General features: G+C 36.5%; 2 protein-coding genes and 2 pseudogenes across 2 annotated transcripts; all 4 read right to left on the bottom strand.

Moving 5' to 3' along the window:
• Positions 1 to 45: 45 nt before the first annotated feature.
• LOC113289547 (eukaryotic translation initiation factor 5B-like) lies at positions 46 to 2,074 on the bottom strand. The gene is made up of 6 exons (XM_026538825.1): positions 1,991 to 2,074; positions 1,640 to 1,699; positions 969 to 1,523; positions 688 to 819; positions 500 to 601; positions 46 to 380 (listed from the first exon to the last, which is right to left on the bottom strand). Exons 1-6 carry the CDS (start codon positions 2,009 to 2,011, stop codon positions 303 to 305), a joined length of 948 nt encoding a protein of 315 aa, XP_026394610.1. The 5' UTR covers positions 2,012 to 2,074; the 3' UTR covers positions 46 to 302.
• A 56-nt stretch (positions 2,075 to 2,130) lies between these two features.
• LOC113291581 (eukaryotic translation initiation factor 5B-like) lies at positions 2,131 to 3,915 on the bottom strand. Its single transcript, XM_026541101.1, has 5 exons — positions 2,944 to 3,915; positions 2,743 to 2,850; positions 2,544 to 2,644; positions 2,325 to 2,415; positions 2,131 to 2,256 (listed from the first exon to the last, which is right to left on the bottom strand). The coding sequence occupies exons 1-5, from the start codon at positions 3,913 to 3,915 to the stop codon at positions 2,131 to 2,133; spliced, it is 1,398 nt and encodes a 465-aa protein (XP_026396886.1).
• An 8,195-nt stretch (positions 3,916 to 12,110) lies between these two features.
• On the bottom strand, positions 12,111 to 14,679 carry LOC113291580 (annotated as a pseudogene).
• A 199-nt stretch (positions 14,680 to 14,878) lies between these two features.
• On the bottom strand, positions 14,879 to 20,254 carry LOC113289545 (annotated as a pseudogene).
• Between the last annotated feature and the right edge of the window lie 5,341 nt (positions 20,255 to 25,595).

The following is a 25,595-nucleotide window of genomic DNA, read 5'->3' as shown; positions in this document are numbered from 1 at the left end:
AGTTTTCAATTGACAATTTCACAAATTTTCTAGTTAACTGCTTCAAAAAAATAAAAATAAAAAAATTCTAGTTACCACCATTTCTCTCACCGCCACCACTAGAAATAAACAACCCGTGCAAACTGAAGAGTAAAGGATAAATTTTACTTAATAAAAGAAAACATACGGGAGTATTATGAAAACTTCGACCACCAATTTAACTCCAACAGAAAACTCTCGCAATCAATTATTTGCAGTTCTCTAGAAATGGTCCAAATTATTTAATTTCTCTAGTAAGGAAGACCGATGAATTTCCAAACAAACTAAAAATAGATTTGATCAATCTTGAAGTCCCTCTGCAGTTCCTCCAGCAACTTCCAATCTTCATTACCCATATCGTCCTGCACATTTAAGAAAATGGTCGAGACAAGAAATAAGATTTTGGATTAGTCACTGTAATTTGTATCGATCTTGAAAAGGAAAACAGAAAACAAATGAAGATATGATAACTGTAGCTTACCTGAAAATAAGCTTTCAGTATTCCAACCGACTCTCTGGTGATGTGGCTAACTAGTTCATTGGCCACTGTAAAGTGCTTGCCAAAGATTTTTTTACTCAGTATCTACACAAATGCATACAAAAACTCTGCAAATTAACATATATAATCCTTGGAACATCATATAACATTGAGTGAAACTTAGTAATTACCTTTATGGCAACCTTCTGTCCTTTCTTGGCAGTCCCAACTTCTTTGTGATTGATTTGGATTGATGTAATCTGACCGATATCGATAAATTCACTTTCACCAGAATCAGATAGAATGCAAATTGGAGTGCCCGTCTGAGCTCAGTGCAACAACGAACATAAAATCAGAGGTAAATTAGGAATACCATCTATACGAATATACAGATAGGGAGGTCCTACAAACTAAGAGTCGATGATTGTATTTTCTCGCATCCAAAAAAGACAAGACGATGAGAGAGTTATACCTTAAGGGTGCCTTCAAGAACGTTGACCCCCAATACAATTGGGTCCTTATTAAATACACAATCCGGCATAATCTTGAGACGGCATGGAAAGACAGCTTCCACCGAAGCTTCTCTCTTCTTTTCCTCCTTAAAGTTGTCCATATATTTCTGGAACTGATCAAAAAGATGATATATTATATCAGCAGTGAATATTTTTACACCACTCTCCTTAGCAAGCTCACGAGCCACGGGCGTCACTTTGACATCAAATGCCAGAATGGTGGCATATTCCCTGTTCCTTTCAAGCATGGCACATGCCCTCCTGACATCACTCTTGTGTACAGGACCTATGTTTATACCACTGACAGGGATATTGACTACAGGGCTCTTCAAAAACTCCAGCAATGCCTCCAGTGACCCAAGTGTTGATGCTTGAACACATACACCTGTACCACTCTTGTCAATCCTGCTCATGACGGACTTCATGTCTTGCATTGTTGCTTCCTTGATGTCTTCAACATCGTCATCAGGACCCACCACATACAGACCAGTGCCTGCAACAGCATGATCAAGGCCCTGAAAAGAAGTAATAAATTGAGTTTAAGACGAAAACCCATCAAGAATGTCGTAGAGATATAAATTTGGAACTGCCAATGTGCATCAACCAAAACCAAATGAAAAACAAACATTACCTGAGCATTGATTTTCACACCCTGGGCTGCTTTGAGTTCTTTGTGATGCAGATAAGAGCCCTGAGGCAATAAATCATGCATTAGCATAGAAAATCATGGACATATTGAAGATTATACAATACAAATACAGCTGTAAGATAGTTGGGACTAGTTGTAAAGTAAAACGGGATAAGTAAGGTTAGCATTTGCCAATGATCGCGTGTTAAGGTTCAACAAGTTCAATACAGAGTTTTTCATTATCTGTGCACTCTTGACTCACACAAACAATTAACATCTTAACATCCAGCATTAACTTTCCATGTAAAATAAACCACATGTGGGAATGAATAGAATTGTAACCAGAGTATTCACCTTTATCCGTAGCTCCTTCATTGGATGCGGTGTCAGTAGAGCACGAATAGTGGTAACAATTGGCCCCTATTAACATTTACAAGGAAATATAAGATATTTTAACAAAGGAAAGTGCTAGTTATCATTGTAGTTGTGTGTATTTACATACTGAATACCTGTGTACCACAAACCACAATCTGATCCCCCTCATGAAGCACTCCATTTACTAATACCACGTCAATAGTTGTCCCCTGACCTTCAATAGCCTTAACCTCCAACACCGTGCACTGCAGAACAGTCACAATGTTAGGAATCCAAAATTCTTATCAACTGGCATAAGAAGATAGAAAATAACCTGAACTTCATTGGTAAACATAAGCTTCTCCACCAGAGTTTTCTCAGTCCACTTAACCAATAATAGCAGCAAATCTGGGATGCCTTCACCACTGTTACATTCACAAAAAAGAAACTATGAATCTGCCAGAAAAAAAATGCTCTAAAACTGTAAAAGCAATTAAGATTTCTTGTTTAAAAAATCAAAAATCAAGCTCGGCGTCGAGTTTGGCAAACACACCTGATTGCACTTGTTGGAACAATATTGTAGGTTTCCCCCATTTCTTTATTTTTGTAATACAACTCAGTATTGAGACCCTGTTCTTTCAACTGAGTAATGATCTGAGAAAGGAAAACAAGAAACAATTAAGTTAATCTACATCCTACCACGGTCCACGTGACACGTCGGACACCACAAAAGTCTGAGATTTATCTTTTACCTGAGTGAGCCTCCAATTGAATTCCATCTGGACATCCTTAGATTGCTGCTTCATGGCTTTGAAAATAGGTTTATTCTTGCACGTTTTCCAACCAGATAATCTATCGACCTTTGAAAATTAAAGAGATAAAAAATCAAACAATGAAATTATGGTAAAAGCAGTTTAGTTGTAATGTAATTTTTTTTAGCCATTAACACTCACCTTGTTCAGCGCAACTATGAACTCTGTGTTCCGCATTTTCAGAAGATTCAGGGATTCAATAGTCTGTCGTTCCAATCCATGCATAATGTCAACAACCAAAATTGCAATATCACATAACCCAGACCCACGTGAACGCAAGTTAGTAAACGACTCGTGTCCTGGAGTATCAATAACCAAAAGACCAGGGACCCGTAACTTTGCATCTGCTTTTAACTCCCGGGTTCTCTCTCTTATGTTCACGGCAGGAAAATAGGTTGCCCCAATTTGCTGTGTAATTCCTCCAGCCTCGCCTTCCTGGACATTAGTTCCGCGGATGCAATCTAGTAGCTTCGTTTTACCAGTATCAACATGTCCCATAATACAACATATTGGAGAACGCAGTTTATCTTCTCCCCTTTTCGGAGGTACCTCCATAGTCTGTGCTTCTCGTTTAGCTGCAGCATCCTTTCTTCTATTCTTAGCCGCAACATCACTCTTAACGTCTTCACATTCTAAATATTGAGGAACACCTCCACCAGAAGCAGTATATGGCTTCACCGCGGTACCAGAATCCGGTGATGTTGCACACTTGGCTTCTTTCTTCACCACACTTGGCTCAACCTCTTCACTGGCAAAGGCGCTCTTGACCAGGATTTGGACATCACTATCACCCCAGCTCTTTGTGTGCCATTCTTTGTCCTCAATTTCTTCCTCCTCAACTGATTTACCTTCATTCTCATGCTTAACTTCCACTTCCTCAATAGAATTAGATAATATTGAGTCTACCTCTCTAGTATTCGTGTTTTTAGCTGCATTCATTTCCTTCAGCTGCAGGTCGTCCGCACTGTTTGTTGCAGAAGCCCCGCCATTTTCTTTAGCAGGAGCTGACTTAGACTTCTGCGTAAGAAACTGATTCCTAAGTAGTTCAAGCCGACAAGCTTCATTTTTCTGCTTCCTTGTTATAGGCTTCCCTTCCTGCTTCCTCATCAGCATCCTCTCTTTTTCTTTTTCCTTTTTCCTTCGCTTGGCTTCTTCTAAAAAGCACATAGAAAATAAACTCTCATAATAAATCGACCAAATAATCAGAGCTCTCAAAGTTTGAACATGTCACAACAGAGAAGATAATATTCATCTTCTTGTTTTAATCAAATTTCAATTAGGTTTACAAAACAAATCAACAGCATTCCTATTAAATCAACCCAACACTACACCTAAAACCTCAAACCCTAAACCACACTACTACACCCAACTACTTCGTCTATGGAAATAGAATCGGAAATCAAAGATGAAAAGAAGAAGTGTGATATATTACCTTGGGTTGAATGAAAAGACGAGGTACCTCCTCGTAAGCCTAGCTAGGGTTGCAGAATTGGGTAGAGGTGTAGAGCCGCAGAGATAGAAGAGAGAACTTTCTTCTTCTCTTTTTCGCGAAGCAAAGTGAGGGAATTGGGTATGGAATTGTTTATTTATAGTGTTATTTTGGGCTTGTTTAACAAGTTCGCTTCCTACATCCACCATATAAGGTCCACCAAGTAGGAAATACCAATAAGGTCCTAGAAATAATATATTAGAAAAAGTTTAGTCCAGTTGACTGAGTTGTCTATCTGTTTGGTTCATTTTAAAAATATATTTTACAGTTTGGTCCTGTGAATTAACATTTGGTCTTAGAGTTTTGTCCACTCATGCGAAATATTCTTTTTCTGTTACTAAAATATCCCTTCACTACCGTATATAACCAGAAAAAGCAAAATCAGATTCAGTTTTAATTTCTCTCTCCTACTTCATTTGATGTTGTCGTTTTTTTTTGCTGCTGCAGAAGCATTTTTCTAGGGTTTATGAAGATTGATTTTGTTTTTGATACGAAGATTGATTCGATTTATAGCAGATTAATGAGGACGTCATTGTTGCGAAGACTGATTTCATTTACGGTGATTTCTGGTTATAGAAGAATAATTCGATTTTTACGGAGTTGATTGGAATTTACAAATCTGATTTGATTTTTACGAGTTGATTTTGGTTTTCAAAGATTTATTCGATTTGACGGAGTTGATTTCGGAATTACATGTCAAATTTACGAAAATTTGATATTCGAAGATTGGAGTTGATTTGATATTTGAAGATTGGAGTTGATTTTGGAGTTGATTTGAATTCTTCTTGTTTCTGGTGAATATTCATACTAGTTCCTTTTCTGATTGTATTTTTATTTGAAGTAATTTTGTAGATCGGTTATGTTTCTCTTCTTATCAGGAGTTCATTAGGTTTGGTGAACTAACGAAACCTAATGTGTGTTTACGAACCATGTTTAAGTTTATGCATTGTAGATTAGTTTGTTGTTTGATTTTTAAGAGCAATGTGAATGAATGAAGTTTCTTTGTTAAGGCTTCATTTTTTAGAATGAACTCTTTCCTTGTTAAAGAAGAAGTATTCATGCCGCTTGTTTATCTGTTACTTTGTTATTTTGTTAAAGAAGAAAGTCATTTTAAGAAATGAACCTTTATTTTGTTAAGTTTTTTAGTTGTTCATATGTTGGAATGAACTCCTTTTTGTATTAAGAATTTTAGATGTTCATTTATTGGAATGAAGTTCTTCTTGTTGTGTGTGTTCATTTTTTTATGTGAACCTTCATTTTTCAGGTTCAGTATGTCCCTTTCAAGTTTTTATGCAGCTATGTACTACAATGGACATGGCATTCCATTGGAAGTTTCTTTACAGTCGATGCTTCGTGATCTGAAAATATATGTTTGTGATTATTGGATAAACTTGACTCCTCAGAGCATAACATTTATTCATGGCCGAAGGTTGTGATAAAGTGTTCATCAATTGTGATTTTGCTCTTCAAGGTCTAATTGTTGTTTCTTGTTCAAAGCAATTGTCACATTTTGATTTGTTCGTTGAGGAGACTTCTAATGGTGGTGCTCCTAACACTTCATATGGTATTTCCACGCAGTCGCTCAGTGACAATGAATCATGTAGTGGGTTCACCGAGACTTTAACGATTAAATACCTGATGGAAGGTCATGAGGAATTAAAACCTCTTTTGTCTAACGGTTTGGAGGATATTTTTAAAAGTTGTTGGTCAAGTTTTTCATGGTGGTGTTGATGAGGTGCGCTTAGCTGTCGACAAATATTGCAGCAAGTCTGGTCATAAAGTTGCAAAGGTTAAGAATGATAGACTTAGGTTCACAGTCAAGTGTGGTAGAAATGCAGATTGTCCTTGGTATCTGCACACTATTCCAATTGATACCGCTAAAGTGTCTTTGCTATCAAGGAATTCAATTGGAATCATACATGTGGTGGTGATTATAAGCCGAATGATCCCCTTGTGAAGAAAAAATTGATTAAACATCTATTCAAGGATCATGCTCATATGAAGATTTTTTACGGTATTAACATAAAATACCATCATGCTTATAAAGATAAGGAAGCATCTCAGTCATAGATATATGGTTTTTTTTTATAGATCTTGTTTGGTATGTTGAAGTAATAAAGGCTACCAATCCTGGAATCTATGTTAAGTTTGAATTTAATAAATCGACTAAACGGTTTGAGAGGCTTTTCATTTGTTGTGCTGCCTGTATCGAAGGATACAAGTTCATTCACCCTGTATATGCTTTATTGTGATGCAACATTTCTCACTAGGAGATTTAAGGGAACGTTAATGGCTTCCATTGCCGTGAATGGGAACCAAGGTAAATTTCTTTCTTTTTCTGTATAACTCACATTTTTGTTCATATATTTCCTAAAATGAACTAACAACATTCTTAGATTTTTAGTTTGTAGTTGTTACTGAACTGACTTTTTTCTTTTGATTAGTTCATATTGCTAGTTCACAGTTCTTAACGAACTGATTGTTTTTCTTCGTGATTAGTCATTTTGCTATCTTCATAGTTCCTAATGAACTTACAGTTTTAGTTCATACTTCTAAATGAACCGATAGTTTTCTTAATGAACTGAAAATTTCATCTCATGTTTTCTCAATGAACTGACAATTTTAGTTCTTTTATTTTCTTTAATTCTGTAGGTTTTTTTCCTTTCGCGTTCGCTTTAGTTCCTTCAGAAGAAATTGAAGGTTGGGAGTGGTTCATGGAAAACTTGTAGTATTATGTCGCCTCTCGTCCTACCACCTTTATCACTAATCGTCATGAAGGGATGAAGCAAAGTATTCCTAAGTTTTTTCCTAACTCGCATCATAATTACTATTTTTATCATTTGAAGAATAATCCGTATCGATAAAGGATATGAGAAGTATAAACAAGTACTGGATTTGTTTCATATTTGATAAATATGAGTTTGATTTGAATGAGATATATATTATTGGACGTGGTTGGGTTTCCAAGTACCTCAGAAATATCGATCCCAAGCACTGGGCAAATGTTTTCTTCGTAGTATGTAGGTACGGGACACACTCATCAAGTATTGCATAATCTTTCAATAGCTGGATTCATCGCGAAAGGAATTTGCCTCCAACTTCCCTTGTTGATGAGATCATGATAAATATTACGAGGATGAGTTCGGAAAGGCGCGAGCTTGGTAAACTTATCTAGATAGTTTGACTCTCATTTACAAATCTATACTCAAGGAACATGTCGATATAGGTCGTCCATGAAATGTTACCGAGTCATGTAACGATATCTATGAGGTGATTATCCCAGCTCTCATGTTGTTGATCTTATGCAGATGACCTCTACTTTCCAGAGATGGAAAGTGTTTGGTTTCCCTTGTGATCACACCATGATGCTATTACTCTCAAGGGTGCTGAGATTTTGATGTATACTCAGCCTTACTTTGGTTCAAATCATTTTCGTAATTCTTATGCTCCTGCAATTTGACCCATTCCCAACTTTGATGTGTCTGAAGTATATGAACCTGAAGATAGAGTTCTTCCCGGTATTCCAAGGCCAGCTCCAGGAAGGCCACCAAAGAAGCGTATTCGCAGTGCTTATGAGGAAGGGAGGAGGCCTATGAAGTGCTCTAATTGCAAGAAAATTGGAAATCATAACAAAACTACCCGTCGTCAATTACTGTTGGAGTAGTATGCTTGAACTTTTATTTTTTAGTTTATGTTTTTTATGGTTTATGAACTGCTATTACTTTTGAATATGAACTGGTGGTAGTTTTTTTTTTTAATTTTTTATATGCACTTAATTGTGTGGAGTGAACTTCATTTTCTGGAATGAACTCCCTCTTTTTTGTAGAACTGCTACTTTGAAATGTTATTTCTATAGGATATGTACTTCATTATCTTGAATGAACTTTTATTTTATCAGTTTATTTACTGGAACGAACTCCATTTTTTCTAAAACTGCTATTGAAATGTTAATGTTATTCAATGGGATTTGTACTTCATTGTCTGGAATGAACTGTTATTTGTATCAGCTATTTACTAGAATGAACTTCATTTTTGGAATGAACCCCCTTTTTCCTATAACTGCTATTGAGATGTTATTTCTATCAGTTCATTTACTGGAATGAAATTGTATCCAACAGAGTTTGCACTTTCTATCAATTCATTTAGCTAATGAACTAGTATCCATAAGTTAAAAAGCGGGGTTCTAACAACCTCACCCAATATTTCTCTTAGCAATTTGTATGGACTAACTCCAATATACTTTTAAGAGAGTCAACTAGACAGTCAGACTCAATCTTAAGAAAAGTATATCAAAGATTTAATATCTCTATTTCTCGATTCAATCCTTACTCAAGCAAATATAAATCTGCGAGCCTAATTGAATACAAGAGAAATAACTTGAATTGTCCCAAAGACCAATGTTCAAGGATCAGTCAATTTCAATCAACAACATAAGGTTGGATTTACCAATTGATCGATACAAAGCACAACCTGTGATATTTCAATTACATAATAAAATATAATGCGGAAAAGAAATAACACAGACACCAGAAGTTTTGTTAATGAGGAAACCGAAAATGCAAAAAAAACCCGGGACCTAGTCCAGATTGAACACCAGACTTTATTAAGCCGCTACAGACACTGACCTACTACAAACTAACTTCGGTCTGGACTGTAGTTGAACCCCAATCAATCTCACACCGATTCAAGGTACGGTTGCGCTCCTTACGTCTTTGATCCCAGCATGATACTATGCACTTCATTCTCTTAGCTGATCTCACCCATAACTAAGTTGATACGACCCAAAGTCGAAGACTTTAATAAACAAATTTGTCTCACACAGAAAACTCTACAGGAATAGATAAATTTGTCTCCCACAGAAATACCTACGAGTTTTGTTCCGTCTTTTGATAAATCAAGGTGAACAGGAACCAATTGATATACCAGACTTATATTCCCGAAGAACAACCTAGAAATATCTATCACCTCACAATAATCTTAATCGACTAGCGAAACAAGATATTGTGGAATCACAAATGATGAGAAGAAGGTGTTTGTGACTACTGTTCTATCTTGCCTATTGGAGATATAAATCTCAAGCCAATCTTACGATTGCACTCAATCACGATAGAAATAGCAAGATCAGATCACGCAACTACAGAAAAAAATAGTTGGGTCAGGATTCACAATCCCAATGAAGTCTTTAAGTCTTTAACCTACATGGTCTCGTGAGAAACCTAAGGTTAATGGAGAATCGACTATAGCTTACACAACTAGTATCACACATGAGGTGTGGGGATTAGGTTTTCCTGTTAATAGAATTATCCTTTATATAGCTTTCAAATCAGGCTTTGCAATTTAAGTTATCTTGGTAACAAAGCATTCAATATTCATCGTTAGATGAACAAAAGATTAGATTCAAGCTAATATTTTTCAACCTTTAGATCGATATTAGCTTGTTATATACAAATGAAATGTAACTTCATTTAGGTTTGGGTAACCGTACCTAAACGTGTACACCCATTTGATTCAGCAGTAGTTAACCAAATGGTTAGACATATGAGCACTTTCATATCAACCTTATTCATCTTTACCATAACAGGTTCAAATGACTCAAATGTGAAAAAAGCGGGGGTCTAACAACCACAACCAATATTTCGATTAGAAATATGTATGGACTAACTGCAATATACTTTCTATAGATCAACTAGACAGCCTAACTCAATCTAGGCAAAAGTATATTGAAGAGTTAATATCTCTTCTCTTGATTTGATCTTACTCAAGCAAATAGAAATCTGCGAGTCTTAATCAAATACAAGGAATAAACTTGGATGGTACCAAAGACCAATATCAAAGGATCAATCAATTTCCAATCAACAACCAAAGGTTGGATTTCACAATTGATCGATACAACGCACAACCTGTATTATTTCAATTATATAACAAAATATAATGTGGAATAGAAATAACCAGACACCACAAATTTTGTTAACGAGGAAACCGCAAATGCAGAAAACCCCAGGGACCTAGTCCAGATTGAACATCACACTGTATTAAGCCGTTACAGACACTAGCCTACTACAAACTAACTTCGGTATGGACTGTAGTTAAACCATAACCAATATCGCATTGATTCAAGGTATAGTTGCTCTCCTTACGTCTTTGATCCCGGCATGATACTACGCACTTGATTCCCTCAGCTGATCTCACCCACAACCAAGAGTTTCTATGACCCAAAGTCGAAGACTTAAATAGACAAATCTGTATCACACAAACAAGTCTACTGGATGGATAAATCTGTCTCCCACAGATAAACCCAAAGATTTTGTTCCATATTTTGATAAATCAAGCTGAACAGGAACCAATTGATAATACAGACTTATATTCCCAAAGAACAGCCTAGAGTTATCAATCACCTCACAACAATCTTAATTGTATGGTAGCGAAACAAGATATTGCGGAATCACAAACGATGAGACGAAGATGTTTGTGATTACTTTTTATATCTTGCCCTATCGGAGATAAATCTCAAGCTAATCTTACAATTTAACTCGTACGATAGAAAATGGCAAGATCAGATCGCTCAACTACAAGAGAAGTAGTTTCGTATGGCTTCACAATCCCAATGAAGTCTTTAGTCGTTAACCGACAGGGTCTCGAGAAGAAACCTACGGTTAAAGGAGAAACGACTCTAGCAAAACCAACTAGTATCACACAGGAGGTGTGGGGATTAGTTTTGCACGGATGCTAGAGTTCTCCTTATATAGTTTCAAATCATGGTTTGCAATCTAAGTTAGCTTAGTAACAAAGCATTCAATATTCACTGTTAGATGAAAAACCTGATTTCTTTAAGCTGATATCTTTCAATCGTTATAGCTTGTCACACACAAATGAAATGCTTTCATTTAGGTTTGAGTAACCGTACCTAAACGTGTGCATTTGGTTGGTTCACAAATGGTTGACCAGTGGTTATCCATATGAGTAACTTTCATATTAACCATATTCATCTTCTTCATAACTAGTTCAAACGACTTCAAAAGAACTCGTTCAAGAGCTGTTCAATTGCTTAGATCTTTATAATAGACATAATTAAAACAAAATCGGTTTGATTCGCTTGAATTAATTTATGAAAAATATAGCCATGGTTTGCAAAGATTGCATTCCTTAATGATTTATTGTTTTAAGTTCATGAGCTATTGATTTGAGATATAACCAACTTGGGTACGCGTACGGGTACGCGTACTCTAGCTTTACATGAATTGGGTTTGAAAACCCATCAGAAATTTTCGGTTCGAAAACTTCCGAGATTACGTGTACGGGTACGCATACCTAAGGTGACGGTTTTCCATTTGTAAACTAACAAACCTCAGCAGAAATTTTCGGATGTGGTGAAGTTGAAGTTTGTTAACCATTCTCCTGGACCAAATTGCTATCCTTTTTTAGTTCCCAACAAGATTAGTTTTAACTTCGGGAATTGCTAGACCCACCAAAAAATAGGACCGAGAATCGCATCGAGGAAGATCGAACAGACTCACTGATGAGTTCTCAACATTGAGATAGCGAAGGGTAGGAGTGGAGCTCGGAAGCCCGCTATCCCTCTCACACGGTGCGCTCTTCGGGTTATTTTTTCGGTGGATCCATCATTTTCCTTTAACTTTCTCATAATGCATTTCCCTTCTTTCTTTTTTTTTGCTTTCTTAAAGAAATAAATTAAAGAAGTATTCTTTTCTAGAGACCAGATCGTAGTGTCAGCACGTAGACAGGGAAGAAGAGATTACATCTAGAATCCTAAGTTGGACCTTTTTCCAGGCAAAATTATGTTTTTTCTTGATACAACTTGTTCACGAAACGCAGTACAGTAAGCCAAATTCTCAAAAGTAGTACTGACGCGAGGAGCATTAATAGATTTCTTAGGTATACAAAGAAGCAGTACAAACGTCCTTCATTTCGAGCAATGCATCTTCGAAACACTTGGCAAGGAATTCAGGGTCTGGTATTATGTCTTTAGCCACAAGAATTTGCAACTCCGCATTTCCAGCGTAACTCACCATATGCATTGTGAGTGCCTGCAATTTTTTTACAAACCATTCAAGAATCCAAAATCCGTCCTCAACAACTAGCTAACAACAAGATAACAACTGAATATGACAAAGTCGAGAAAATACTTACATGGGGTAAACTAGTTGAGGTTACTCTGAATACTACTCTCTGGGTTCCTCCTCCAAACATGATCTCTTCTTGTGGACCAACAACATTTGATATCGTAAAACTTGTATTGCAAACAACTCGGTAATTAAGCAGCATTGCAGCCTACACATAGTAAGAATATACCGATACATTGTCAGATGAATTCAAATCAATATAGTTTGCTTAGAGCCTTGACTAGAAGTTTATTACCTTAGGACCCAAAAGCGACATTACTAAATTTCCAAATGTATAAGAGAAATGAGCTTCTAAAGAGAGCTTCTTTTTATCGAGCATAGCTTTAGCTCTCCTTACATATTGAAGTGGATCATTATCAACGTTTTTATGGTGATAGATTGGGAGCAAAATGAAGCCAAATTTGTTACCCCACCAACTTGACAGTGGTTTGTTTTTCACCAATTCTGACATATCCTGTTATTAAAGTAAATTCATTTGTATATGTAACCCATTTATGTAAAAACAAAGAAATGAGGTTGCTAGGGAATTAGACCTGCAATCCATGCTGTTTTCTGAGGTTAACCATTCCCAATCCTGTGATTCGAAGTCCCTCTTGTAACTCTAAACAAAGATGCTTTAAAATTAACTGAGGTCGTCATAAATATCGATGTTAGTTTAAGATTGATAAGGTTTGATTGGCTTCATGAAATGACATGTTGATTACTTGAATTTGAAGGTTTATGGTAATCCAAGTATCGCGATAATCCGGCTGAAACCACTCCGAAAAGGACATCATTGATGGTCTGCGATATCATCATTTATAAACACCGTCATTCACTAAATCAACAGTAAAAAAAACAGTACATCCGAGTCAGAATCAATTAAGTCGGTGAAAAAGTACATACTCGCTGACTCATGCATGTCCTCGAAAAACAACACATGGTTTTGGCGTTTTGCCATTCTGTTTTCAAGTTGCACAACTTGCACGTAAGGGTAATGGAAGCATGTTTTCTTTTTCCTTTTTGAAATCTTGAATTAAAGTTACAAAGAGACCAATTCATTTTGCACAAGAATTTGGTCAGGAGAGCTGTCAAATAGCAACTAAGATTTAACGTACCCGCCAAAGATGACTATAACAGATGATATTGTCACACTACGTACGACCAATGAAAACCATGACCAATCGTACCATTCTAGACTTGTCAAAAACATTAAAAACAATAATCATACTATTCTAAGCTTTGTATTCGACTATTTGTAAATTTAACAACTAACATCCAGCTTAAAGAAATTAAGAATGAAGTTTACTGACCGTATTAGCCATGGCGTTCTTGACGGATTTCATATCATCCATTCTGAACCTTGCAGTAGCTGCCTTTCGAGGCCAAAGTTCAACCCCAGATCCACCACTTAACTTCGTTTCAGCATCTTTCACAAACAAGGTTCTCAGCAACAGTTCCATGGCATAAACCATAGTACACCAAATCCAATGGCCATTAACAACTTCCGAACTTTCTTACCCATACTGCTTTTGCTAGTACTCTTGTTGTTGTCTTTCTTTGAGGAAGAAGTTGGAATACTGGGTAATTGATCAGGATGATCAACTTTCTTACACATAGCCAGAAACAAAGACATTAAAGAAATCCCGTCACCTAAAGCATGATGAACTCTCAATATTACACACTTTTGTTCCTTCAATAGATGTAGTTCCCAGAGCGGTTTGCTGATATCAAGAGGAGTCGAAACTGAAAGATCTGCCAAGTAACTATTCACTAACGTGGTATCGTCATTCTTACAGTCATCTCCCTGACCATAGATTTTTTCGATATCTTTAACAAGGAATATGTGTTTATCTATGTTTAAACCGTTTCTTGTTTCCCAATATTCTCTTCCTTCCTTGTCTTTGACTAATACACTTCGAAATCTTGCATGTTGGAGCATGATTGAGTTCTTCATTTCGGTTTTTATGGTGTACTCGTCGATAGGATGCTTCAGACCGATTACACAATTGATTACTGTATTCATCTCTTCCTGTAAGAATAACCGACCTGCAGGTGTTACTGGCTCTTGTTTTTCCATGGTACCTAAACAGAAGTTTAACAAAACTGCAAGAAAATGTTTGAAAGTTCCGCTCAACCATAAGCTAGGAGACGTGTTTTATAAGTACTCCTCAATAAATGAAGTGTGGAGGAAATTTGTTGTAGCTTTAATTGACTGTAATTGATGACATTAGGCAAGGTCAAATAGAATCACCATTTATTTTTCATTCTTTACCCACACCCTATATATGTTACTATTTTTGGTGATAAGTCGAACAAAAACGGCATGCTCTCTTTGATGGGTAAATACGACTTCGGTTCTCATCCTTCGTTGTGCCCCTGAGACATCTCCTTTATCAGAAGGAAATCAGATTTTCAAATATTTTCCACGTGTTGGAACAAACAAAGCCTCATAGTACGTGTATGCTGCCTGAAGAAAGTTTTCAATTGACAATTTCACAAATTTTCTAGTTAACTGCTTCAAAAAAATAAAAATAAAAAAATTCTAGTTACCACCATTTCTCTCACCGCCACCACTAGAAATAAACAACCCGTGCAAACTGAAGAGTAAAGGATAAATTTTACTTAATAAAAGAAAACATACGGGAGTATTATGAAAACTTCGACCACCAATTTAACTCCAACAGAAAACTCTCGCAATCAATTATTTGCAGTTCTCTAGAAATGGTCCAAATTATTTAATTTCTCTAGTAAGGAAGACCGATGAATTTCCAAACAAACTAAAAATAGATTTGATCAATCTTGAAGTCCCTCTGCAGTTCCTCCAGCAACTTCCAATCTTCATTACCCATATCGTCCTGCACATTTAAGAAAATGGTCGAGACAAGAAATAAGATTTTGGATTAGTCACTGTAACTTGTATCGATCTTGAAAAGGAAAACAGAAAACAAATGAAGATATGATAACTGTAGCTTACCTGAAAATAAGCTTTCAGTATTCCAACCGACTCTCTGGTGATGTGGCTAACTAGTTCATTGGCCACTGTAAAGTGCTTGCCAAAGATTTTTTTACTCAGTATCTACACAAATACATACAAAAACTCTGTAAATTAACATATATAATCCTTGGAACATCATATAACATTGAGTGAAACTTAGTAATTACCTTTATGGCAACCTTCTGTCCTTTCTTGGCAGTCCCAACTTCTTTGTGATTGATTTGGATTGATGTAATCTGACCGATATCGATAAATTCACTTTCACCAGAATCAGATAGAATGCAAATTGGAGTGCCCGTCTGAGCTCAGTGCAACAACGAACATAAAATCAGAGGTAAATTAGGAATACCATCTATACGAATATACAGATAGGGAGGTCCTACAAACTAAGAGTCGATGATTGTATTTTCTCGCATCCAAAAAAGACAAGACGATGAGAGAGTTATACCTTAAGGGTGCCTTCAAGAACGTTGACCCCCAATACAATTGGGTCCTTCTTATTAAATACACAATCCGGCATAATCTTGAGACGGCATGGAAAGACAGCTTCCACCGAAGCTTCTCTCTTCTTTTCCTCCTTAAAGTTGTCCATTATTTCTGGAACTGATCAAAAAGATGATATATTATATCAGCAGTGAATATTTTTACACCACTCTCCTTAGCAAGCTCACGAGCCACGGGCGTCACTTTGACATCAAATGCCAGAATGGTGGCATATTCCCTGTTCCTTTCAAGCATGGCACATGCCCTCCTGACATCACTCTTGTGTACAGGACCTATGTTTATACCACTGACAGGGATATTGACTACAGGGCTCTTCAAAAACTCCAGCAATGCCTCCAGTGACCCAAGTGTTGATGCTTGAACACATACACCTGTACCACTCTTGTCAATCCTGCTCATGACGGACTTCATGTCTTGCATTGTTGCTTCCTTGATGTCTTCAACATCGTCATCAGGACCCACCACATACAGACCAGTGCCTGCAACAGCATGATCAAGGCCCTGAAAAGAAGTAATAAATTGAGTTTAAGACGAAAACCCATCAAGAATGTCGTAGAGATATAAATTTGGAACTGCCAATGTGCATCAACCAAAACCAAATGAAAAACAAACATTACCTGAGCATTGATTTTCACACCCTGGGCTGCTTTGAGTTCTTTGTGATGCAGATAAGAGCCCTGAGGCAATAAATCATGCATTAGCATAGAAAATCATGGACATATTGAAGATTATACAATACAAATACAGCTGTAAGATAGTTGGGACTAGTTGTAAAGTAAAACGGGATAAGTAAGGTTAGCATTTGCCAATGATCGCGTGTTAAGGTTCAACAAGTTAATACAGAGTTTTTCATTATCTGTGCACTCTTGACTCACACAAACAATTAACATCTTAACATCCAGCATTAACTTTCCATGTAAAATAAACCACATGTGGGAATGAATAGAATTGTAACCAGAGTATTCACCTTTATCCGTAGCTCCTTCATTGGATGCGGTGTCAGTAGAGCACGAATAGTGGTAACAATTGGCCCCTATTAACATTTACAAGGAAATATAAGATATTTTAACAAAGGAAAGTGCTAGTTATCATTGTAGTTGTGTGTATTTACATACTGAATACCTGTGTACCACAAACCACAATCTGATCCCCCTCATGAAGCACTCCATTTACTAATACCACGTCAATAGTTGTCCCCTGACCTTCAATAGCCTTAACCTCCAACACCGTGCACTGCAGAACAGTCACAATGTTAGGAATCCAAAATTCTTATCAACTGGCATAAGAAGATAGAAAATAACCTGAACTTCATTGGTAAACATAAGCTTCTCCACCAGAGTTTTCTCAGTCCACTTAACCAATAATAGCAGCAAATCTGGGATGCCTTCACCACTGTTACATTCACAAAAAAGAAACTATGAATCTGCCAGAAAAAAAATGCTCTAAAACTGTAAAAGCAATTAAGATTTCTTGTTTAAAAAATCAAAAATCAAGCTCGGCGTCGAGTTTGGCAAACACACCTGATTGCACTTGTTGGAACAATATTGTAGGTTTCCCCCATTTCTTTATTTTTGTAATACAACTCAGTATTGAGACCCTGTTCTTTCAACTGAGTAATGATCTGAGAAAGGAAAACAAGAAACAATTAAGTTAATCTACATCCTACCACGGTCCACGTGACACGTCGGACACCACAAAAGTCTGAGATTTATCTTTTACCTGAGTGAGCCTCCAATTGAATTCCATCTGGACATCCTTAGATTGCTGCTTCATGGCTTTGAAAATAGGTTTATTCTTGCACGTTTTCCAACCAGATAATCTATCGACCTTTGAAAATTAAAGAGATAAAAAATCAAACAATGAAATTATGGTAAAAGCAGTTTAGTTGTAATGTAATTTTTTTTAGCCATTAACACTCACCTTGTTCAGCGCAACTATGAACTCTGTGTTCCGCATTTTCAGAAGATTCAGGGATTCAATAGTCTGTCGTTCCAATCCATGCATAATGTCAACAACCAAAATTGCAATATCACATAACCCAGACCCACGTGAACGCAAGTTAGTAAACGACTCGTGTCCTGGAGTATCAATAACCAAAAGACCAGGGACCCGTAACTTTGCATCTGCTTTTAACTCCCGGGTTCTCTCTCTTATGTTCTCGGCAGGAAAATAGGTTGCCCCAATTTGCTGTGTAATTCCTCCAGCCTCGCCTTCCTGGACATTAGTTCCGCGGATGCAATCTAGTAGCTTCGTTTTACCAGTATCAACATGTCCCATAATACAACATATTGGAGAACGCAGTTTATCTTCTCCCCTTTTCGGAGGTACCTCCATAGTCTGTGCTTCTCGTTTAGCTGCAGCATCCTTTCTTCTATTCTTAGCCGCAACATCACTCTTAACGTCTTCACATTCTAAATATTGAGGAACACCTCCACCAGAAGCAGTATATGGCTTCACCGCGGTACCAGAATCCGGTGATGTTGCACACTTGGCTTCTTTCTTCACCACACTTGGCTCAACCTCTTCACTGGCAAAGGCGCTCTTGACCAGGATTTGGACATCACTATCACCCCAGCTCTTTGTGTGCCATTCTTTGTCCTCAATTTCTTCCTCCTCAACTGATTTACCTTCATTCTCATGCTTAACTTCCACTTCCTCAATAGAATTAGATAATATTGAGTCTACCTCTCTAGTATTCGTGTTTTTAGCTGCATTCATTTCCTTCAGCTGCAGGTCGTCCGCACTGTTTGTTGCAGAAGCCCCGCCATTTTCTTTAGCAGGAGCTGACTTAGACTTCTGCGTAAGAAACTGATTCCTAAGTAGTTCAAGCCGACAAGCTTCATTTTTCTGCTTCCTTGTTATAGGCTTCCCTTCCTGCTTCCTCATCAGCATCCTCTCTTTTTCTTTTTCCTTTTTCCTTCGCTTGGCTTCTTCTGCTTGTTTCTCGAGTTCCTCTTGCCTGAGGCGCTCTTCTTCCTCCCTCCTTTCTTTCTCTTCCTCTTCCCTCCTCATTCTCTCTTCAAGTTCTTTACGCCTTTGCAAAGCCTCCTGCATTTTTATAACATGAATTGGGCGCTTGTCATCACGTTTTTTACTCTTTGTTTCCTCCTGTGTTGCATCCTGAACTCCCGCTGCAGCCGCTGCAGCCGCAGCAGCTGCCTTCTTCTCCTTTTCCTTCTCCTTCTTCTTTTTGTTCTTCTTTGCTGCCGCAGACTTCCCTGTTTCTGCCTCCGCTTCCTTCTCCCCTCCAGTAGCATCAACCGAGCCTATCTGTTCAGGTTGAGCTTGAACCTTTTCTTCTTTTGGAGAAGCATTATATTTTGGAACAATGGGAGCATTGCCGTGCTCGGCCAGAACTTTGTCTAAGTCATCTTCCTCCTGGGATGTTCCTTCGCTATTATTTTTCTTCTTTTTGCTATTGTTTATAATGGCTTCGGCATCGGCTTCACTAGAGCTGCTACCAAGTTGCCAGTTGGTATTTTCATCCTCACTTCCAGTAATGCAATAGTCACCATCTTCTACGACATGGTCTTTTTTCTTCGATGTGGACGACTCACTCTGTAGAACAAGGGAGTTCCTCCCGTCACAGACGAAAGTCTTCTTTTGATCCATTTATTCACGAATTTCGTAAAGATCATAATTTGGTTAAACGAACCTGATACAAGGCACAATAAAGAAATTAAAACCAGAGAGATACAAACTTTGGATCCAGTAAATAATAGCTGTGAAAACAAATTTATTAATGAATTTGTGTCGAAGGTGTTTCTCTACATTACCAGCCCTTCTAATATAGGCTTGAAACTAACCAAATTTAGACACTTCTCCTAATATACTCAGGACATAGAAACTTGATCTAACTAATATGAAACCCTATATTAGTGACAGTCAGTCTAGGGTTTGAGTTACACAATTATTATAAGCAATGTAGGTTAAAACTTGGCTGTAAAAAGCACATAGAAAATAAACTCTCATAATAAATCGACCAAATAATCAGAGCTCTCAAAGTTTGAACATGTCACAACAGAGAAGATAATATTCATCTTCTTGTTTTAATCAAATTTCAATTAGGTTTACAAAACAAATCAACAGCATTCCTATTAAATCAACCCAACACTACACCTAAAACCTCAAACCCTAAACCACACTACTACACCCAACTACTTCGTCTATGGAAATAGAATCGGAAATCAAAGATGAAAAGAAGAAGTGTGATATATTACCTTGGGTTGAATGAAAAGACGAGGTACCTCCTCGTAAGCCTAGCTAGGGTTGCAGAATTGGGTAGAGGTGTAGAGCCGCAGAGATAGAAGAGAGAACTTTCTTCTTCTCTTTTTCGCGAAGCAAAGTGAGGGAATTGGGTATGGAATTGTTTATTTATAGTGTTTTGGGCTTGTTTAACAAGTTCGCTTCCTACATCCACCATATAAGGTCCACCAAGTAGGAAATACCAATAAGGTCCTAGAAATAATATATTAGAAAAAGTTTAGTCCAGTTGACTGAGTTGTCTATCTGTTTGGTTCATTTTAAAATATATTTTACAGTTTGGTCCTGTGAATTAACATTTGGTCTTAGAGTTTTGTCCACTCATGCGAAATATTCTTTTTCTGTTACTAAAATATCCCTTCACTACCGTATATAACCAGAAAAAGCAAAATCAGATTCAGTTTTAATTTCTCTCTCCTACTTCATTTGATGTTGTCGTTTTTTTTCTGCTGCTGCAGAAGCATTTTTCTAGGGTTTATGAAGATTGATTTTTTTTTGATACGAAGATTGATTCGATTTATAGCAGATTAATGAGGACGTCATTGTTGCGAAGACTGATTTCATTTACGGTGATTTCTGGTTATAGAAGAATAATTCGATTTTTACGGAGTTGATTGGAATTTACAAATCTGATTTGATTTTTACGAGTTGATTTTGGTTTTCAAAGATTTATTCGATTTGACGGAGTTGATTTCGGAATTACATGTCAAATTTACGAAAATTTGATATTCGAAGATTGGAGTTGATTTGATATTTGAAGATTGGAGTTGATTTTGGAGTTGATTTGAATTCTTCTTGTTTCTGGTGAATATTCATACTAGTTCCTTTTCTGATTGTATTTTTATTTGAAGTAATTTTGTAGATCGGTTATGTTTCTCTTCTTATCAGGAGTTCATTAGGTTTGGTGAACTAACGAAACCTAATGTGTGTTTACGAACCATGTTTAAGTTTATGCATTGTAGATTAGTTTGTTGTTTGATTTTTAAGAGCAATGTGAATGAATGAAGTTTCTTTGTTAAGGCTTCATTTTTTAGAATGAACTCTTTCCTTGTTAAAGAAGAAGTATTCATGCCGCTTGTTTATCTGTTACTTTGTTATTTTGTTAAGAAGAAAGTCATTTTAAGAAATGAACCTTTATTTTGTTAAGTTTTTTAGTTGTTCATATGTTGGAATGAACTCCTTTTTGTATTAAGAATTTTAGATGTTCATTTATTGGAATGAAGTTCTTCTTGTTGTGTGTGTTCATTTTTTATGTGAACCTTTTTTCAGGTTCAGTATGTCCCTTTCAAGTTTTTATGCAGCTATGTACTACAATGGACATGGCATTCCATTGGAAGTTTCTTTACAGTCGATGCTTCGTGATCTGAAATATATGTTTGTGATTATTGGATAAACTTGACTCCTCAGAGCATAACATTTATTCATGGCCGAAGGTTGTGATAAAGTGTTCATCAATTGTGATTTTGCTCTTCAAGGTCTAATTGTTGTTTCTTGTTCAAAGCAATTGTCACATTTTGATTTGTTCGTTGAGGAGACTTCTAATGGTGGTGCTCCTAACACTTCATATGGTATTTCCACGCAGTCGCTCAGTGACAATGAATCATGTAGTGGGTTCACCGAGACTTTAACGATTAAATACCTGATGGAAGGTCATGAGGAATTAAAACCTCTTTTGTCTAACGGTTTGGAGGATATTTTTAAAAGTTGTTGGTCAAGTTTTTCATGGTGGTGTTGATGAGGTGCGCTTAGCTGTCGACAAATATTGCAGCAAGTCTGGTCATAAAGTTGCAAAGGTTAAGAATGATAGACTTAGGTTTACAGTCAAGTGTGGTAGAAATGCAGATTGTCCTTGGTATCTGCACACTATTCCAATTGATACCGCTAAAGTGTCTTTGCTATCAAGGAATTCAATTGGAATCATACATGTGGTGGTGATTATAAGCCGAATGATCCCCTTGTGAAGAAAAAATTGATTAAACATCTATTCAAGGATCATGCTCATATGAAGATTTTTTACGGTATTAACATAAAATACCATCATGCTTATAAAGATAAGGAAGCATCTCAGTCATAGATATATGGTTTGTTTTATAGATCTTGTTTGGTATGTTGAAGTAATAAAGGCTACCAATCCTGGAATCTATGTTAAGTTTGAATTTAATAAATCGACTAAACGGTTTGAGAGGCTTTTCATTTGTTGTGCTGCCTGTATCGAAGGATACAAGTTCATTCACCCTGTATATGCTTTATTGTGATGCAACATTTCTCACTAGGAGATTCAAGGGAACGTTAATGGCTTCCATTGCCGTGAATGGGAACCAAGGTAAATTTCTTTCTTTTTCTGTATAACTCACATTTTTGTTCATATATTTCCTAAAATGAACTAACAACATTCTTAGATTTTTAGTTTGTAGTTGTTACTGAACTGACTTTTTTCTTTTGATTAGTTCATATTGCTAGTTCACAGTTCTTAACGAACTGATTGTTTTTCTTCGTGATTAGATCATTTTGCTATCTTCATAGTTCCTAATGAACTTACAGTTTTTAGTTCATACTTCTAAATGAACCGATAGTTTTCTTAATGAACTGAAAATTTCATCTCATGTTTTCTCAATGAACTGACAATTTTAGTTCTTTTATTTTCTTTAATTCTGTAGGTTTTTTTTCCTTTCGCGTTCGCTTTAGTTCCTTCATAAGAAATTGAAGGTTGGGAGTGGTTCATGGAAAACTTGTAGTATTATGTCGCCTCTCGTCCTACCACCTTTATCACTAATCGTCATGAAGGGATGAAGCAAAGTATTCCTAAGTTTTTTCCTAACTCGCATCATAATTACTATTTTTATCATTTGAAGAATAATCTCCGTATCGAGAAAGGATATGAGAAGTATAAACAAGTACTGGATTTGTTTCATATTTGATAAATATGAGTTTGATTTGAATGAGATATATATTATTGGACGTGGTTGGGTTTCCAAGTACCTCAGAAATATCGATCCCAAGCACTGGGAAAATGTTTTCTTCGTAGTATGTAGGTACGGGACACACTCATCAAGTATTGCAGAATCTTTCAATAGCTGTATTCATCGCGAAAGGAATTTGCCTCCAACTTCCCTTGTTGATGAGATCATGATAAATATTATGAGGATGAGTTCGGAAAGGCGCGATCTTGGTATAACTTATCTAGATAGTTTGACTCTCATTTACAAATCTATACTCAAGGAACATGTCGATATAGGTCGTCCATGAAATGTTACCGAGTCATGTAACGATATCTATGAGGTGGAACGAACTCCATTTTTTACTGGAACGAACTCCATTTATCTAGATAGTTTTACTCTCATTTACAAATCTATACTTATTTTATCAGTTTATTTACTGGAACGAACTCCATTTTTTCTAAAACTGCTATTGAAATGTTAATGTTATTCAATGGGATTTGTACTTCATTGTCTGGAATGAACTGTTATTTGTATCAACGTATTTACTAGAATGAACTTCATTTTTGGAATGAACCCCCTTTTTCCTATAACTGCTATTGAGATGTTATTTCTATCAGTTCATTTACTGGAATGAAATTGTATCCAACAGAGTTTGCACTTTCTATCAATTCATTTAGCTAATGAACTAGTATCCATAAGTTAAAAAGCGGGGTTCTAACAACCTCACCCAATATTTCTCTTAGCAATTTGTATGGACTAACTCCAATATACTTTTAAGAGAGTCAACTAGACAGTCAGACTCAATCTTAAGAAAAGTATATCAAAGATTTAATATCTCTATTTCTCGATTCAATCCTTACTCAAGCAAATATAAATCTGCGAGCCTAATTGAATACAAGAGAAATAACTTGAATTGTCCCAAAGACCAATGTTCAAGGATCAGTCAATTTCAATCAACAACATAAGGTTGGATTTACCAATTGATCGATACAAAGCACAACCTGTGATATTTCAATTACATAATAAAATATAATGCGGAAAAGAAATAACACAGACACCAGAAGTTTTGTTAATGAGGAAACCGAAAATGCAAAAAAACCCCGGGACCTAGTCCAGATTGAACACCAGACTTTATTAAGCCGCTACAGACACTGACCTACTACAAACTAACTTCGGTCTGGACTGTAGTTGAACCCCAATCAATCTCACACCGATTCAAGGTACGGTTGCGCTCCTTACGTCTTTGATCCCAGCATGATACTATGCACTTCATTCTCTTAGCTGATCTCACCCATAACTAAGTTGATACGACCCAAAGTCGAAGACTTTAATAAACAAATTTGTCTCACACAGAAAACTCTACAGGAATAGATAAATTTGTCTCCCACAGAAATACCTACGAGTTTTGTTCCGTCTTTTGATAAATCAAGGTGAACAGGAACCAATTGATATACCAGACTTATATTCCCGAAGAACAACCTAGAAATATCAATCACCTCACAATAATCTTAATCGACTAGCGAAACAAGATATTGTGGAATCACAAATGATGAGACGAAGGTGTTTGTGACTACTGTTCTATCTTGCCTATTGGAGATATAAATCTCAATCCAATCTTACGATTGCACTCAATCACGATAGAAATAGCAAGATCAGATCACGCAACTACAGAAAAAAATAGTTGGGTCAGGATTCACAATCCCAATGAAGTCTTTAAGTCTTTAACCTACATGGTCTCGTGAGAAACCTAAGGTTAATGGAGAATCGACTATAGCTTACACAACTAGTATCACACATGAGGTGTGGGGATTAGGTTTTCCTGTTAATAGAATTATCTTTTTTATAGCTTTCAAATCAGGCTTTGCAATTTAAGTTATCTTGGTAACAAAGCATTCAATATTCATCGTTAGATGAACAAAAGATTAGATTCAAGCTAATATTTTTCAACCTTTAGATCGATATTAGCTTGTTATACACAAATGAAATGTAACTTCATTTAGGTTTGGGTAACCGTACCTAAACGTGTACACCCATTTGATTCAGCAGTAGTTAACCAAATGGTTAGACATATGAGCACTTTCATATCAACCTTATTCATCTTTACCATAACAGGTTCAAATGACTCAAATGTGAAAAAAGCGGGGGTCTAACAACCACAACCAATATTTCGATTAGAAATATGTATGGACTAACTGCAATATACTTTCTATAGATCAACTAGACAGCCTAACTCAATCTAGGCAAAAGTATATTGAAGAGTTAATATCTCTTCTCTTGATTTGATCTTACTCAAGCAAATAGAAATCTGCGAGTCTTAATCAAATACAAGGAATAAACTTGGATGGTACCAAAGACCAATATCCAAGGATCAATCAATTTCCAATCAACAACCAAAGGTTGGATTTCACAATTGATCGATACAACGCACAACCTGTATTATTTCAATTATATAACAAAATATAATGTGGAATAGAAATAAC

This window comes from Papaver somniferum, chromosome 6 (assembly GCF_003573695.1).
Source record: "Papaver somniferum cultivar HN1 chromosome 6, ASM357369v1, whole genome shotgun sequence".
In the NCBI taxonomy this organism is placed as follows: Eukaryota; Viridiplantae; Streptophyta; class Magnoliopsida; order Ranunculales; family Papaveraceae; genus Papaver; species Papaver somniferum.
This window is presented reverse-complemented; position numbering and strand designations above follow the sequence as displayed.

Excerpts from the sequence above, each read along its gene's own strand:
- LOC113291581 (XM_026541101.1), bottom strand. The coding sequence starts at position 3,915 with ATGCTGATGAGGAAGCAGGAAGGGAAGCCTATAACAAGGAAGCAGAAA. Across the intron at positions 2,645-2,742 it reads TCAATTGGAGGCTCACTCAG|ATCATTACTCAGTTGAAAGA; the intron begins GTAAAAGATAAA and ends TTCCTTTCTCAG. Across the intron at positions 2,416-2,543 it reads GTTCCAACAAGTGCAATCAG|TGGTGAAGGCATCCCAGATT; the intron begins GTGTGTTTGCCA and ends TGAATGTAACAG.
- LOC113289547 (XM_026538825.1), bottom strand. The coding sequence starts at position 2,011 with ATGAAGGAGCTACGGATAAAG. Across the intron at positions 1,524-1,639 it reads GTGTGAAAATCAATGCTCAG|GGCCTTGATCATGCTGTTGC; the intron begins GTAATGTTTGTT and ends ACTTCTTTTCAG. Across the intron at positions 602-687 it reads GACAGAAGGTTGCCATAAAG|ATACTGAGTAAAAAAATCTT; the intron begins GTAATTACTAAG and ends GCATTTGTGTAG.